The sequence below is a fragment of the Pristiophorus japonicus genome, chromosome 9 (assembly GCF_044704955.1).
Source record: "Pristiophorus japonicus isolate sPriJap1 chromosome 9, sPriJap1.hap1, whole genome shotgun sequence".
In the NCBI taxonomy this organism is placed as follows: Eukaryota; Metazoa; Chordata; class Chondrichthyes; family Pristiophoridae; genus Pristiophorus; species Pristiophorus japonicus.
This window is the reverse complement of record NC_091985.1, coordinates 24,228,721-24,247,076: the sequence shown is the minus strand read 5'-3', so window position 1 is coordinate 24,247,076 and position 18,356 is coordinate 24,228,721. Positions and strand designations below refer to the sequence as shown.

At 46.3% G+C, this 18,356-nt stretch overlaps 1 protein-coding gene across 1 annotated transcript in view; it reads left to right on the top strand.

The window, feature by feature from the left end:
* Positions 1-10,302: 10,302 nt before the first annotated feature.
* The window catches only part of LOC139273869 (5-hydroxytryptamine receptor 1), a 71,613-nt gene continuing 63,559 nt past the window's right edge, over positions 10,303-18,356 (top strand). Inside the window, exons 1-3 of the mRNA XM_070890945.1 lie at positions 10,303-10,482; positions 12,196-12,451; positions 17,701-17,811. Coding sequence (XP_070747046.1) covers positions 10,303-10,482; positions 12,196-12,451; positions 17,701-17,811 — 547 coding nt within the window. The remainder of the gene's footprint in view (positions 10,483-12,195; positions 12,452-17,700; positions 17,812-18,356) is intronic.

Here is an 18,356-nt window from a genome sequence, read left to right as displayed (position 1 = left end):
TTGAAAGGAGGAGAGTGCCGGAGGAGTAGGGAGACAGACCAAGGTATGATTTGTAATGTGAGTTACACCGCCACCACGGCGGTCTGGACGGGGCAAGTGATGGTGGTGTAGCCAATAAGGGTATGTATGCAATAAGGGTTTAATGAGTACTGTTTAACTAAGCAAGGTACAACCCTGCTTCTGCTTTGTTCTGGCCCAAAGTGCCTGACTCATAAAATGGCTGGCCTTTTATACCAGAGCAGCACCATGTGCGTGCTGCTCAGTGGCCTCCCGCAATGACACCATCTGGTGGCTACAAACAGCATGTACATACATGACAATAGCCTCCTCTGAGATCTTATCACAGTTTTTCACAGGTTGAGACGGTCCAGTGCTTTACATCCCGGGTTGACCGTCTCAGTTCGATTCCGGCCTTGGGTGAATGTGCGGAGTCTGTTGTGGCTGGTGGCTGGATGGCTGACTTGTTGGGGGTGGCAGTGGCCATGTCAGGAATTGTAAGTCCATTTTTATTGAACAAGTCCGTGATGGAAATTCCAGGTTCACTGATGATCCTTGAGTTCACTGAAGGCTGCTGGTAGTTTGGTTGGTCATCGCCGGTTTCTTCGTCCGACTGCTCTGGCTCGTCTGTGTGCCTCAGCTTTGTCTGATCCAAATGTTTCCTGCAAGTTTGCCCATTCTTGAGCTTAATAACAAATACTCTGTTGCCCTCCTTGGCCATGACTGTACCAGCGATCCATTTGGGACCCTGACCTTAATTCAATATACAGGATCATAGAAACATAGAAACATAGAAAATAGGTGCAGGAGTAGGCCATTCGGCCCTTCGAGCCTGCACCACCATTCAATGAGTTCATGGCTGAACATGCAACTTCAGGACCCCATTCCTTCTTTCTCACCATACCCCTTGATCCCCCTAGTAGTAAGGACTACATCTAACTACTTTTTGAATATATTTAGTGAATTGGCCTCAACAACTTTCTGTGGTAGAGAATTCCACAGGTTCACCACTCTCTGGGTGAAGAAGTTTCTCCTCATCTCGGTCCTAAATGGCTTACCCCTTATCCTTAGACTGTGACCCCTGGTTCTGGACTTCCCCAACATTGGGAACATTCTTCCTGCATCTAACCTGTCTAAACCCGTCAGAATTTTAAACGTTTCTATGAGATCCCCTCTCATTCTTCTGAACTCCAGTGAATACAAGCCCAGTTGACCCAGTCTTTCTTGATATGTCAGTCCCGCCATCCCGGGAATTAGTCTGGTGAACCTTCGCTGCACTCCCTCAATAGCAAGAATGTTCTTCCTCAAGTTAGGAGACCAAAACTGTACACAAAACTCCAGGTGTGGCCTCACCAAGGCCCTGTACAACTGTAGTAACACCTCCCTGCCCCTGTACTCAAATCCCCTCGCTATGAAGGCCAACATGCCATTTGCTTTCTTAACCGTCTGCTGTACCTGCATGTCAGCTTTCAATGACTGATGTACCATGACACCCAGGTCTCATTGCACCTCCACTTTTCCTAATCTGCCGCCATTCAGATAATATTCTGCCTTCGTATTTTTGCCACCAAAGGGGATAACCTCACATTTATCCACATTATACTGCATCTGCCATGCATTTGCCCACTCACCTAACCTGTCCAAGTCACCCTGCAGCCTCTTAGCGTCCTCCTCACAGCTCACACCAACATCCAGTTTAGTGTCATCTGCAAACTTGGAGATATTACACTCAATTCCTTCATCTAAATCATTGATGTATATTGTAAATAGCTGGGGTCCCAGCACTGAGCCCTGCGGCACCCCACTAGTCACTGCCTGGCATTCTGAAAAGGACCCGTTTATCCCGACTCTCTGCTTCCTGTCTGCCAACCAGTTCTCTATCCACGTCCGTACATTACCCCCAATACCATGTGCTTTAATTTTGCACACCAATCTCTTGTGTGGGACCTTGTCAAAAGCCTTTTGAAAGTCCAATTAACAGATATCTCGCGTGACACAGTTGCGCGATCATGGTACCCTTAGAAACATAGAAACATAGAAAATAGGTGCAGGAGCAGGCCATTCAGCCCTTCTAGCCTGCACCGCCATTCAATGAGTTCATGGCTGAACATGAAACTTCAGTACCCCCTTCCTGCTTTCTCGCCATAACCCTTGATCCCCCGAGTAGTAAGGACTTCATCTAACTCCCTTTTGAATATATTTAGTGAATTGGCCTCAACTACTTTCTGTGGTAGAGAATTCCACAGGTTCACCACTCTCTGGGTGAAGAAGTTTCTCCTCATCTCGGTCCTAAATGGCTTACCCCTTATCCTCAGACTGTGACCTCTGGTTCTGGACTTCCCCAACATTGGGAACATTCTTCCTGCATCTAACCTGTCTAAACCCGTCAGAATTTTAAACGTTTCCATGTGGTCCCCTCTCATTCTTCTGAACTCCAGTGAATACAAGCCCAGTTGATCCAGTCTTTCTTGATAAGTCAGTCCCGCCATCCCGGGAATCAGTCTGGTGAATCTTCGCTGCACTCACTCAATAGCAAGAATGTCCTTCCTCAAGTTAGGAGACCAAAACTGTACACAATACTCCAGGTGTGGCCTCACCAAGGCCCTGTACAACTGTAGCAACACCTCCCTGCCCCTGTATTCAAATCCCCTCGCTATGAAGGCCAACATGCCATTTGCTTTCTTAACCGCCTGCTGTACCTGCATGCTAACCTTCAATGACTGATGTACCATGACACCCAGGTCTCGTTGCACCTTCCCTTTTCCTAATCTGTCACCATTCAGATAATAGTCTGTCTCTCTGTTTTTACCACCAAAGTGGATAACCTCACATTTATCCACATTATACTTCATCTGCCATGCATTTGCCCACTCACCTAACCTATCCCAGTCACTCTGCAGCCTCATAGCATCCTCCTCGCAGCTCACACTGCCACCCAACTTAGTGTCATCCGCAAATTTGGAGATACTGCATTTAATCCCCTCGTCTAAATCATTAATGTACAATGTAAACAGCTGGGGCCCCAGCACAGAACCTTGCAGCACCCCACTAGTCACTGCCTGCCATTCTGAAAAGTACCCGTTTACTCCTACTCTTTGCTTCCTGTCTGACAACCAGTTCTCAATCCACGTCAGCACACTACCCCCAATCCCATGTGCTTTAACTTTGCACATTAATCTCTTGTGTGGGACCTTGTCGAAAGCCTTCTGAAAGTCCAAATATACCACATCAACTGGTTCTCCTTTCTCCACTTTACTGGAAACATCCTCAAAAAATTCCAGAAGATTTGTCAAGCATGATTTCCCTTTCACAAATCCATGCTGACTTGGACCTATCATGTCACCATTTTCCAGATGCACTGCTATGACATCCTTAATAATTGATTCCATCATTTTATCCACTACTGAGGTCAGGCTGACCGGTCTATAATTCTCTGTTTTCTCTCTCCCTCCTTTTTTAAAAAGTGGGGTTACATTGGCTACCCTCCACTCCATAGGAACTGATCCAGAGTCAATGGAATGTTGGAAAATAACTGTCAATGCATCCGCTATTTCCAAGGCCACCTCCTTAAGTACTCTGGGATGCAGTCCATCAGGCCCTGGGGATTTATCGACCTTCAATCCCATCAATTTCCCCATCACAATTTCCCGACTAATAAAGATTTCCCTCAGTTCCCCCTCCTTACTAGACCCTCTGACCCCTTTTATATCCGGAAGGTTGTTTGTATCCTCCTTAGTGAATACCGAACCAAAGTACTTGTTCAATTGGTCTGCCATTTCTTTGTTCCCCGTTATGACTTCCCCTGATTCTGACTGCAGGGGACCTACGTTTGTCTTTACTAACCTTTTTCTCTTTACATACCTATAGAAACTTTTGCAATCTGCCTTAATGTTCCCTGCAAGCTTCTTCTCGTACTCCATTTTCCCTGCCCTAATCAAACCCTTTGTCCTCCTCTGCTGAGTTCTAAATTTCTCCCAGTCCCCAGGTTCGCTGCTATTTCTGGCCAATTTGTATGCCACTTCCTTGGCTTTAATACTATCCCTGATTTCCCTTGATAGCCACGGTTGAGCCACCTTCCCTTTTTTATTTTTATGCCAGAAAGGAATGTACAATTGTTGTAATTCATCCATGCGGTCTCTAAATGTCTGCCATTGCCCATCCACAGTCAACCCCCTAAGTATCATTCGCCAATCTATCCTAGCCAATTCACGCCTCATACCTTCAAAGTTACCCTTCTTTAAGTTCTGGACCATGGTCTCTGAATTTACTGTTTCATTCTCCATCCTAATGCAGAATTCCACCATATTATGGTCACTCTTCCCCAAGGGGCCTCGCACAATGAGATTGCTAATTAATCCTCTCTCATTACACAACACCCAGTCTAAGATGGCCTCCCCCTAGTTGGTTCCTCAACATATTGGTCTAGAAAACCATCCCTTATGCACTCCAGGAAATCCTCCTCCACCGTATTGCTTCCAGTTTGGCTAGCCCAATCTATGTGCATATTAAAGTCACCCATTATAACTGCTACACCTTTATTGCATGCACCCCTAATTTCCTGTTTGATACCCTCCCCAACATCCCTATTACTGTTTGGAGGTCTGTACACAACTCCTACTAACGTTTTTTGCCCTTTGGTGTTCTGCAGCTCTACCCATATAGATTCCACATCATCCAAGCTAATGTCTTTCCTAACTATTGCATTAATCTCCTCTTTAACCAGCAATGCTACCCCACCTCCTTTTCCTTTTATTCTATCCTTCCTGAATGTTGAATACCTCTGAATGTTGAGTTCCCAGCCCTGATCATCCTGGAGCCATGTCTCCGTAATCCCAATCACATCATATTTGTTAACATCTATTTGCACAATTAATTCATCCACCTTATTGCGGATACTCCTTGCATTAAGACACAAAGCCTTCAGGCTTGTTTTTTTAACACCCTTTGTCCTTGTTGACTCTGTCTTCTGTATTCAACATGATTACTTAAATCCGGGTGTACAAGAGATAACTTGGTCTTAAGACCTCTTTTCATCATGAGTTCAGCAGGCGAGACCCCTGTGAGTGTGTGGGGTCTTGTTCTGTAACTCAGCAGCATGCAAGACAAGAGGGTCTGCAGTGACCCTTGGGTTACTCTCCTCATGCTTTGCTTGATAATTTGTACTGCACGTTCTGCTTGCCCGTTGGATGCAGGCTTGAACGGTGCTGACATTACATGTTTTATTCCATTAAGTTTTACAAACTCCTGAAACTCCTGACTGGTGAAGCACGGCCCATTGTCGCTCACCACTATGTCAGGCAGACCATGTGTCGCGAACATGACATTGAGATTCTCTATGGTTGCCGTGGACGTGCTGGATGACATGATTATGCATTCTATCCAGTTCAAATAAGCATCCGCCACCACTAAAAACATCTTACCCAGGAACGGACCTGCAAAATCTACATGGATCCTGGACCAAGGTTTGGATGGCCATGACCACAGACTCAACGACGATTCCGCTGGTGCTTTGCTGAGCTGCATGCAGGTGTTGCACTGATGCACGCATGCTTCCAGCTCAGAATCAATTCCTGGCCACCATACGTGGCCTTCATCATCACTATACCAGGATGTGTGCTGTGTAACTCACGCACAAACGTCTCTCTCCCTTTCTTAGGCATTACAACTCGATCGCCCCACAATATGCAATCTGCTTGAATAGACAGTTCGTCCTTGCGACGAATGTACGGTTTGGCCTCCTCGCACATATGCTTAGGTATGGTAGACCAATCCCCTTTGAGGATGCAACCCTTTACCACCGATAATATCGGGTCCTGGCTGGTCCAGGTCTTAACTTGTTGAGTCGTGACAGGGGTACCTTCACTCTCAAAAGCATCCATGATTAACATTAAATCTGCTGGTTGTGGCGTTTCCACCTCCGGTGTGGGCAACGGCAACCGGCTCAAAGCTTCGGCACAATTCTCTGTGCCAGGTCTGTGGCGAATGACATAATCATAGGCAGATAATGTCAGCGCCCACCTTTGGATGCGGGATGAAGCGTTGGTATTGATACCTTTACTCTCGGAAAACAACGAAATGAGCGGCTTGTGATCGGTCTCTAATTCAAACCTCAGACCGAACAGGTATTGATGCATCTTTTTAACACCGTATACACGCTAAAGCTTCATTTTCTACCATACTGCAGGCACTTTCTGCTTTAGACAAACTTTTGGATGCATACGCGACAGGTTGAAGTTTCCCCGACTCATTGGCTTATTGTGACACGCAACCAATTCCATATGACAATTCGTCACAGGCCAAAACTAAACATTTACATGGGTCATAATGTACCAGCAGTTTGTCCGAGCAAAGCAGATTGGTGGCTTTCTCGAAAGCTCTGTCTTGCAATGCGCCCCACACCCAATTGTTGCTTTTTGTCAATAGCATGTGTAGTGGTTCAATTTCGGTAGGAAGTTACCAAAGTAGTTGAGTAGACCCAGGAACGAACGCAGCTCCGCCATGTTCTGCGGCTTGAGTGCATTCTTGATGGCTTTGGTTTTCACGTCAGTAGGTCTGATGCCATCAGCGGCGATTTTCCTCCCGAGGAATTCGACCTCCGGTGCCATGAAGACGCACTTCGGGCATTTAAATCTGAGTCCCACTCTGTCCAAACGCAGTAGAACCTCTTCCAGGTTGTTCAGATGTTCCTTGGAGTCACAACCGTTGATCAGGATATCATCTTGGAACAAGACGGTTCTGGGAACGGACTTCAGTGGACTTTCCATATTCCTCTGGAATATTGCTGCAGCCGAGCGAATTCAAAACGGGCACCTGTGGTAAATAAATAATCTTTTGTGCGTGTTAATGCGCATAAATCTCTTCGTCGTCTGACCAACTCCTGCGTCATATAGGCCGATGTCAAGTCCAGTTTTGTGATCGACTTCCCTCCGCTAGTATCGCAAACAAGTCATCAGCCTTCGGTAACGGGTACTGATCTTGTTTCGAAACCCTGTTGATCGTAGCCTTGTAGTCTCCACAGATTCTGACTGTGCCATCACTTTTCAGCATAGGAACAATGGGGCTGACCCATTCATTAAATCGACCGTGATATGATCCCTTCACGTTGGAGTCTGTACAGTTCAATTTCGACCTTCTCCCTCATCATATACGGCATTGCCTGAGCTTTATGATGGACGGGTCTTGCATCTGAGTATACGTGGATCTGCACCTTGGCTCCCGTGAAGTTGCCGATACCTGGTTCAAACAGCGAGGGGAACTTGCTCAATACTTGGGCACATGTATCTTCCTCCTCTGACAACACCTTTATGTCATTCCAGTTACATCTGATTTTCTGCAACCAGCTCCTGCCAAGCAGCGTTGGGCCATTGCCTGGAACAATCCACAGTGGTAACTCATGAACCGCACCATTATACGACATATTAATTTGTGCACTGCCAATCACCTTTATCAGTTCTTTGGTGTACGTGCGCAGCTTGGCGTTATCAGGGCTCAGCCTTGGCCTCACAGTCTTAGTATCCCACAGCTTATTAAATGCCCTCTCGTTCATGATCGATTGACTCGGCCCTGTGTCCAGTTCCATCGATACTAGTATCCCGGTAAACTTCACATTAATCAAAATTGGTCTACTCTTGGTCATGAAAGACTACAGTCCGTACACTTCCTCCTCTGGCATCTCGGATTGCGTATCCCTATCCGCACTAGTCTGACCTCATCCTCCACGTGGTGTGTCGCAGCTCGCTTGCTCATCTGCGGACACTTGCGCTGAAGATGCCCCATTCTCAGACAGGCTTTGAAAGTATATTGCTTAAATCGGCACTGCTGGTTCTGATGAATTCCCCCACAACGCCAAGTCGGAGAAGTTGGATACATTCCCGCTGGGCAGCCTTTGGGCAGCCACAGGCTTCGCGAACGCAGCCGGATAGGCCCTGCCATGTGCCGCTCTGTCGAACGCCGAATCAATCGCATTTACAGCACTTGCCGAGGTTCGGTTCTTCACCGATATTTGCTTTAGACTCCTGTCCGTCGTCATACATGATTGAGCGATCTGGATGGCCCTTTTTAAATCCAATTCCTCTACCGGCAGAAGTTTGTGCAGGATCACCTCGTGGTTGATACCGATAACAAAGGCGTCCCGCAGCATGTCTGCCAACACCGTCCCGAACTTGCACGGTCCCGCTAGACGTCTCAGGTCGGCAACGTATTCCGCCGCGCTCTGGCCCTCCGATCGAACCTGTGTATAAAACCTGTATCTCGAGATGATGATGCCATCGTCTGGCTTGAGGTGCTCCCGTACCAATGTACACAACTTCTCGTACGTTTTCTCTGTTGGATCACTAGGCATGAGTAGATTCTTTATCAGACCGTAGATCTTTGAACCGCACACAGTGAGGAACACGGCCCGGCACCGATCTGCATCGTCGATCCCCTTCATTTTGTTGGCCACAAAGTACTGGTTCAAACCGCTCACAAAGTCTGCCCAATCTTCTCCCTCCATGAATCGCTCTCAAAATCCAATCGTGCTCATTTTGCAAACAAAGGTTCTTGTATTCTCATCGCCAAATGTTATGTATGCGATAAAGTTTCAAACTGAAAACTGTTTAACTAAGCAAGGTACAGCCTTGCTTCTTCTTTATTCTGGCCCAATGAGTCTGACACATAAAATGGCTGGCCTTTCATACCAGAGCAGCACCAAGTGCGTTCTGCTCAGTGGCCTTCAGCAATGACACCATCTGGTGGCTACAAACAGCATGTACATACATGACAGGGGGAATCTTCGTTTAACGTCTCATCCGAAAGACACAATTCTTGCAATTAAGGCACTGTTTTCCTTTGGATAGTTGGCACTGACTTTCAGAAGTTAGGACAGGAGTGTGTCAATGTTTACAGGGGGTCCCCATGAGTGTGTCAATGTTTACAAGGGGTCCCCAGGAGTGTGTCAATGTTTACAGGGGTCCCCATGAGTGTGTCAGTATTTACAGAGTGTCCCCAGGGGTGTGATTGTGTTTTCAGGGGGTCCCCAGGAGTGTGCCAATGTTTACAGGGGGTCCCCAGGGGTGTGTCAATGTTTACAGGGGGTCCCCAGGGGTGTATCAATGTTTTCAGGGGGTCCCCAGGAGGTTGTCAATGTTTTCAGGGGGTCCCCAGGAGGTTGTCAATATTTTCAGGGGGTCCCCAGGGGTGTGTCAGTGTTTACAGGGCTCCCCAGGGGTGTGTTAATATTTACAGGGGGTCCCCAGGAGTGTGTCAGTGTTTTCAGCAAGTCTGCAGGAGTGTATCAATGTTTACAGGGGGTCCCCAGGAGTGTGTCAATGTTTACAGGGAGTCCCCAGGAGTGTGTTAGTGTTTACCGGGGGTCCTCGGGAGTGTGTCAGTTTTTACAGGGAGTCCTCGGGAGTGTGTCAGTTTTTACAGGGGGTCCTCGGGAGTGTGTCAGTTTTTACAGGGAGTCCCCAGGAGTGTGTCAATGTTTACAGGGAGTCCCCAGGAGTGTGTTAGTGTTTACCGGGGGTCCTCGGGAGTGTGTCAGTTTTTACAGGGAGTCCTCGGGAGTGTGTCAGTTTTTACAGGGGGTCCTCGGGAGTGTGTCAGTTTTTACAGGGAGTCCCCAGGAGTGTGTCAATGTTTTCAGGGAGTCTGCGGGAGTGTGTCAATATTAGCAGGGGCTCCCCACAGTTTGAAAAGTTTGAAGAGCACTGTCTCAGTGTAATGACCCACAATGGACACTAGGGGGATAAACTCAGGACCGACCTGTTTGGGACGCTAACTCATAATAGCTTGGAAAATTAGCGCAGGTGTTAATGTTTTCAATTTTTAAAAAAAATTGTCCGGTTGCACTCCAGGGAGGAAGTGGAACGCTAAATCGCTTCACTTCCTTCCTGGAGCGCAAGAGACAGCAGGCGGGGTGGTACTTGTGCAGTGTTGCACACTGGGCCGTGCAGCGCTGCCGCGTTGAAAGGTTCCTTGCCTCCCTTAAAGGGAAGGGCCACCGCTGCAGGCTCTGCAAAAGTAGACTTACCTTCTCCTCGACAGCAGCCACAATCCAGCCCGACCAGCCCGATGCACTGCAGCAGAGTGCCGTGCTGATCAATGGCGGGCAGGAAACAAGGAGAAAAAAATCAAAGAGAGATTTGACATTTTTTTATTACTTACCTCGACCACCTCGCCTTTAAGCATCGCCTCTGGAGTACCCGGCCTCCCGCAAAAGCTTTCTCTATCAAGGACGCCATATGGGCAGCTGTGAATGCGTGGAACTTGGTAACTGCAGACACTTTGGTCAATGCTTGGCATAACATCTAGCAATCAATTATGTTTGCTGATGATGCTCCTCGGGACTTTCAAGGCTTTCGCGAGTCCAGGGAGAAAGCAATGATTGCTCAACATTTAGATTATGCAAGAGGGCTGACTTGCGAAGCTGTGCAGGAATTGAATGAGGACGATGGCGCAGATGTCATGGACATAGACAACGATGCTCCCATTGTGCATTCAGTAACAGATGAAGAAATCATGCAGAGGGTGTTGCATCCAGAAGAAAAGGATGAAAGCAGTGAGGATGATGATGATACCTGTGATCAAGTCGAAAAAGCAATCAATCTTTGTCAAGAATTAATTCGCGCCTTAGAGCAACGAAGCTTCATAAGTGAAGAAATACTGCTGGTCAACAGAATGCGGGAATGATTAGTGAAAGAAAAGCCCAAATTATTTAAGCAAACAACAATATTTACTATCTTTCAAAAGATGTCGCAACAGTAGGCCCATGACCTACAGCGAGGAACTACACCAGTAATTTCCACATTTGATAATCCTATTCATCATCATCATCATCTTCATCATCATCATAGGCAGTCCCTCGGAATCGAGGAAGACTTGCTTCCACACTTAAAATGAGTCCTTAGGTGGCTGAACAGTCCAATATGAGAACCACAGTCTCTGCCACAGGTGGGACAGATAGGGAAGGGGTGGGTGGGACTGGTTTGCCGCACACTCTTTCCGCTGCCTGCGCTTGATTTCTTCATGCTCTTGGCGATGAGACTCGAGGTGCTCAGCGCCCTCCCGGATGCACTTCCTCCACTTAGGGCAGTCTTGGGCCAGGGATTCCCAGGTGTCGATGGGGATGTTGCACTTTATCAGGGAGCTTTGAGGGTGTCCTTGTTACATTTCCTCTGCCCACCTTTGGCACGTTTGCCGTGAAGGAGTTTCGAGTGGAGCGCTTGCTTTGGGAGTCTCGTGTCTGGCATGTGAACAACGTGGCCTGCCCAGCGGAGCTGATCAAGTGTGGTCAGTGCTTCAATGCTGGGGATGTTGGCCTGGTTGAGGGCACTAGTGTTGGTGCGTCTGTCCTCCCAGGGGATTTGTAGGATCTTGCAGAGACATCGTTGGTGGTATTTCTCCAGCGACTTGAGGTGTCTACTGTACATGGTCCATGTTTCTGAGCCATACAGGAGTGTGCTACCCGCCACCACCTCAGTAAAACCCCAGCACTGCACGAGGCAGAAAAAGCCATAAGATAGCTTAAGAACAACAAGGCTACGGGAGCGGATGAAATCCCTACTGAGGCACTGAAGTATGGCGGAGAGGCACAGTTGGCGGCAAAAATACACAACCTCATCTCTCTCATCTGGAAGGAGGAGAGCATGCCGGGACATCTCAGAGATGCAATGATTGTGACCATCTTTTAAAAAGAGGACAAGTCCGACTGCGGCAACTACAGAGGAATCTCCCTGTCATCAGCCACTGGGAAAGTTGTCGCTAGAGTCCTCCTCAACTGTCTTCTCCCTATGGCTGAGGAGCTCTTCCCGGAGTCACATTGCGGATTTCGTCCCCTCCGGGGCACAACGGACATGATCTTTGCAGCGTAACAGCTGCAGGAAAAATGCAGGGAACAGCACCAGCCCTTATACATGGATAATCTTATTACTGGCCCGTCATCAGCCCCAGACATCATAGCTGAGCCCTCTACCTCAAGCACAACCTCCAGCCAACTGTAACTGTACCTTTTTATTTTTACTCTGTTTAACAAATAAAAGCCTTAATTTACTGGTTTATATTTCATAACTTAACTGTTTTACAAATAAAAACTTTTATTATATTTCATGCTTTGAGTACTGTACATTCCTTTTCAAATTTGAAGATGGTAGCAAAAGATACAGGCCGGGAAGCTCACATTAAGTACAGTTACAAGATACTGCGTTGCAAAAACAGGAGAGGGAGGCTTACCATGCGTTGCGAAGAAGCCAGGACTACAAGGCCTGCGAGGAGAAGAACTACAAGGTGACGTCCAAAAACCGGAAATATCGCAACCTGGACCCAGGCATTTCCGGACTTGGGACACGCTTCTGGCATTCTGAAATCTGGAAATACCCGAACCTGGGTTCGGGCGTTTCAGGACTTCGGAAATCAGAAACACGTTTCTGCTTGGCCTTGGTCCCGAGGTTGCTGGATTTGGGAGGTTGTACCGGTAATAGCAAAAACAATAGCAACTTTCTCAACTAAGCTTCCTGTCATTACAGCTACATGCTGTACTTTATATAGAATAACACATGACTGAGTGTGTACACCAAGGCAGCAATTATTCAAAGGGTCCAGGAGATGACACAGTGATTACTACCTTGTACTCACTCACCATCATATTTATTTCTTTTAATAAATACTAATCACATAGCAAGCTCTCGCCAGTTGTAAGTTTTCTGTGGCTGCACCATGACAGGTTACAGGACACAATCTGACATCCCATTCATTACATTGTCTGATTACCAATTCTGACAACTGACTGCAGAGAAATAGCCTCACAGGAGGCTATTGTTCTTGAAATCCGAAACCTAAGTCTATGCATCGCATGCTAAGAGCATTGATGGGATTGTCTAAAGACAATTCTGATAAATATTTGATCGCCGTTTTGGAACTATGCGCACCTTTTCAATTCAAACACCTTCCACAATGTCATTTATACATAACCTACCAAGCCGATCTATAAATTTCTTCAGGACAATCTCTAAACAATGCAACTTTAAAGGAGGTGCAAGAACAGAGTCCCTGCAGGGCTCACAGACACAAAACTTTAACGATGGCAGGACAAGTTGATGAGGCTGTTTATAAAAAAAAGTATACAGGATCCTGGGCTTTATAAATAGAGGCACAGAGTCAGGTCAACCATGATCTTATTGAATGGTGGAGCAGGCTCGAGAGGCCGTATTGCCTACTCCTGCTCCTATTTCTTATGTTCTTATGTTAGTACAAAAGCAAGGAAGTTGTGCTAAACCTTTGGGGAGTGAGGCTAATTGGATTGTTCTTTCAAAGAGCCGGCACAGACAGGCAGGGCTGAATGGCCTCCTTCTGTACTGTATCATTCTATGATTCTATCTCTACTTTAATACAAGCTTATGGTCTACACAGCAGCAGTGATACCCGCCCTCCTATAGGCTTCAGAGACATGGACAACGTACAGTAGGTACCTCAAAACACTGGAGAAGTGCCACCAATGCTGCCTCCGCAAAATCTTGCAAATCCATTGGCAGGATAGGTGCACCAACATCAGTGTTCTCGCTCAGGCCAACATCCCCAGCGTCAAGGCATTGACCACGCTCAATCAGCTCCGATGGACGGGCCACATCGTCCACATGCCCGATACAAGACTCCCGAAACAAGCGCTCTACTCCGAGCTCTGCCACGGTAAGCGAGTCCCAGGAGAGCAGAGAAAATGCTTATAGGCCTCCTTGCCTCCTTGAAAAAATGTAACATCGCCACCGACTATTGGGAATCCCTGGCCCAAGACCGCTCAAAGTGGAGGAGAAGCATCCGAGAAGGCGCTGAACACCTCGAGTCTCTTCACCAGGAACAAGCGGAAGGAGCGCACGTCAAACCAAGTACCCCACTCACCTGTCCCTCCAACCACTGTCTGCCCCACCTGTGACAGAGACTGTAGGTCCCGCACTGGGCTCTTCAGTCACCTTAAAACTGATAATAGTGTGGAACCGTCATCCTCGACTCCGAAGGAGTGCCTAAGAGAGAGACAATGAAAATATTGAAAATAAATTGAGAAGACTTTTATTTTTAGACATATCCAAATCCAATTTAAAGTTCTATTACTTTGCATATTGCACACAGGCCTATTATAAAGCAGATCATGTTGAATAGAATGATATGCCATAATTTGATGTTCAAAATTAATATTAATGATTTGATGCCACCAAATGACAAATGACACATAATCAGACATATATATCTACCCAAAAACCAGATAATGTTTGATTAATTGTGTTTCTAACTTTGCAAACTCCCATTTCGCCCCTCCCATGAACCATACTTAAACCTGAAGCCAAAACACACATCAATCGCATCATGGTTTTTTATTTCTTTAATCTGCCACTCGTCCTGCTATTTTCTCCTACCTTCAAATAAATAAGAAAAATAATAAATGTATTTGTTGGGAATTACCAAGGCCTGCATTGAACTCTGTGGTTTCAGGGCACTCTGACTACTATTGTGTCCTCTTGACTGAGTATGAATACATCATTCCTTTCTTAAGCTTGTAGTATGAGGCCTAACAATCTCTCCATAGTGTGCCTGTGACAATGATAACTCAGCACATAGGTCCCTACTGTGTAAATACACGCAGAAACCAAATACTGATCATACTGACACTTTATAAATTAGCCATTATCAGAGAAGATTAAAATTAAGGGAGGATAACAACTGGTTAGGACAACAACAACAACTTGTATTTACATAGCGCCTTTAATGTAGTGAAACATCCCAAAGCGCTTCAGAGGAGTGTTATGAGACAAAAGATTTGACACCGAGCCACAAAGCAGAAATTAGGCAGATCAAAGAGGTAGGTTTTAAGAAGTGTTTTGAAGGAGGAAAAAGAAGTAGAGAAGCGGAGAGATTTAGGCAGGGAGTTCCAGAGCTTAGGGCCTCGGCAACAGAAGGCACGGTCACCAATGGTTGAGCGATTATAACCAGGGATGTTCAAGGGGGCAGAATTAGAGGAGCGCAGACATCTCGGCGGGTCGCTTGGCGGGAGATTACAGAGATAGGGAGGGGCGAGGCCATGGAGGAATTTGAAAACAAGGATGAGAATTTTGAAGAGGGGAATCAGAGAGTAAGAATTAAGAGCAATTTCCCAGAGTGGTTGGAAGTGGGTAGTGGTGTTCCACAGGGTCCTGTTCCAGGACTGCTTCTGTTCACAGTGTATATTAATGATTTTTATATAGGGCTGGAAGGAGCAGTGTCCAACTTTGCAGGTAATACCAAAGTAAGTCATTCTGAGGACCAAACATATCTGCAAGGAGATACTGATAAGATGGTAGAATGGGCAAAAAAGTGCCAGATGTAATTCAATGTCAATAAATGTGAAAAGAAAGAAACACTTGCATTTATGTAGCACCTTTCATGACCGGACGTCTCAAAGCACTTTACAGCCAATGAAGTACTTTTGGAGTGTAGTCACTGTTGTAATGTGGGAAACACGGCAGCCAATTTGCGCACAGCAAGCTCCCACAAACAGCAATGTGATAATGAACAGATAATCTGTTTTTGTTATGTTGATTGAGAGATAAATATTGGCCAGGACACCGGGGATAACGCCCCTGCTCTTCTTCGAAATAGTGCCATGGGATCGCTCACATCCACCTGAGAGGCAGACAGGGCCTCGGTTTATCGTCTCGTCTGAAAAACGGCACCTCCGACAATGCCGCACTCCCTCAGCACTGCACTGGAGTGTCAGCCTAAATTTATGTGCTCTAGTCCCTGGAGTGGGACTTGAACCCACAACTTTTTGACTCAAAGGCGAGAGTTCTACCCACTGAGATACTGGCTAACATTTAAAAGAGAAAAGAGAAGACATGTTTTTTTGATTTGTCTCCAATGATTTGTCTCCAATGGCAGCTGGTCATTATTCTGTCATTCACACCCTATATAGACTAACCTTTTTCTAACACCTGCCATTACCATCTCAATTCGGACAATCATCCCTTCTGCCTCTCTAATCTCTCCTGCCTTCCACCTTATCACAGACCTTCCCTTTTGTTCTTTCTTCCCCTCCCCCTTTCAGTGCTCCTTAAGAATCTGTTCTTTTCGAACATTCACCAGTTCTGCTGAAGGGTCATCGACCTGAAACGTTAACTCTGCTTCCTCTCCACAGATACTGCCTGACCTACTGAGATTTCCAGCATTTTCTGTTTTTATTTCAGGTTCCAGCATCCGCAGTATTTTGCTTTTTGTATTATATTCAGGCAGAGTTTGACAGATTCTTGGACTCTAAGGGAATCAAGGGATATGGGGATCGGGCAGGAAAGTGGAGTTGAGGTCAAAGATCAGTCACGGTCCTATTGAATGGCGGAGCAGGCTCGAGGGGCCATATGGCCTACTCCTGCTCCTAATTCCTATGTTCTTAAAAAAGAATCATTATATTTTGAATGGGGAAAAGCTGGGTGATATGGAAGAGTGAAGGCATTTCAGGTGCACAGGAAGAACAATAGGAAGGGTGTTGAGGCAATAGTGAGGATACAGCCCACATGCATTAGGATGATGCCTGGTATGAGGAAATACAAATATGAAGAAAGCATTGAAAAATTGGTGCTGTTAGATTATGGGATGATTTGCTAGATATTCAAATTTATGAAGGGATGGCACAGAGTAGATAGAAAGAGACTGTTTCCAGTGATTGAGGGGTCAAGAGCAAAGGGGCATATTTGTAAGATTAAAGTTAAGATATTTAGGACAGAGCAGGAAAAGTCTTTAAGCACAGAGAGCTGTGAGGATATAGAATGAACTGCAGTGACTTATTTTTTAATTTGTTCGTGGGATGTGGGCATCACTGGCAAGGCCAGCATTTATTGCTCATCCCTAATTGCCCTTCAGAAGATGGTGGTAAGCCGCCTTCATGAACCGCTGCAGTCCATGTGATGAAGGTACTCCCAACAGTGCTGTTCGGGAGGGAGTTCGATGCCAGGTGGTCGGTCCGGTATTTTTCTTATTATCGTTTCTCGTAGCGGTTTGTCACAACTGAGTGGCTTGCTAGGCCATTTCAGAGGACAGGTAAGAGTCAACCACACTGCTGTGGGTCTGGAGTCACATATCGGTCATACCAGGTAAGGACGGCAGATTTCCTTCCCTAAAGAACATTAGTGAACCAGATGGGTTTTTAAGACAATCCGACAGTTTCACGGTCACCATTACTGATACTAGCTTTTTATTCCAGATTTATTTAATTACCTGAATTTAAATTCCCCAGCTGCCGTGGTGGGATTTGAACTCATGTCTCCGGATCATTAGTCCAGGCTTCTGGATTACTGGTCCAGTAACATTACCACGATGCTACCTTGCTTTGGGAGTCTACATGCCCGACACGAGGCTTCCAAAGCAAGAGTTCTACTCGGAACTCCTACACGGCAAGCGAGCCCCAGGTGGGCAGAGGAAATGTTTCAAGGACACCCTCAAAGCCTCCTTGGTAAAGTGCAACATCCCCACCGGCACCTGGGAATCCCTGGCCAAAGACCGCCCTAAATGGAGGAAGTGCATCCGGGAGGGCGTTGAGCACCTTGATCTCGTCGCCGAGAGCATGCAGAAAACAAGCGCAGGCAGCGGAAGGAGCGTGCGGCAAACCAGTCCCACCCATCCTTTCCTTCAACCACTGTCTGTCCCACCTGTGATGGAGACTGTAATTCCCGTATTGGACTGTTCAGTCACCTGAGAACTTACTTTTAGAGTGGAAGCAAGTCTTCCTCGATGTCGAGAAACTGCCTATGATGATGATGATGATGATGCTGACATTCCCAACTAAAGCTGAGATCGTGTCAACATTTGAGACTAGGTTAGGTAGGTGGTTATAGGAAAAGTGAATAATAGGAACAGAGTGGGCATTTAGATGAGGACTACTGTTCCTGTGGAGGATAGATACCAATGCGGACTGGTTGAGCCAAATGGCTTGTTTCCGTGTTTGTAATTCTATGTAAATCTATTCTGTGGAGAATTTGCTACAGTTGTGACTAGTATGCGATGAATGCTCCAGATGGAACACAGGTAAAACATTTTTTAATCCAATTACTGACCTTTTGGGTTAGCGGACACTTGTGCTCCAATTCTCAAATAGATTCAAATCTCTTTGTCTCATAATCACGTCATTGTCAAAAGAAATTCAGCCCCATCTCCAACGGAACACTTAAAAACAAAGACTCCCCCAAGATCTACATCGCAACAAACAGCATGCTCATGAGCAACCGGGGCAGAGAGTGCAAATCAAGGACAGAGATTAAATCTGCCCTAATTACATATTTTACTTCTAAAGTTCTCATTGTCTGCCTACATACATACTGCCAAGTCGAACACTGAACGTTAATTGTGTCCACGTAGCCAAATTGAGG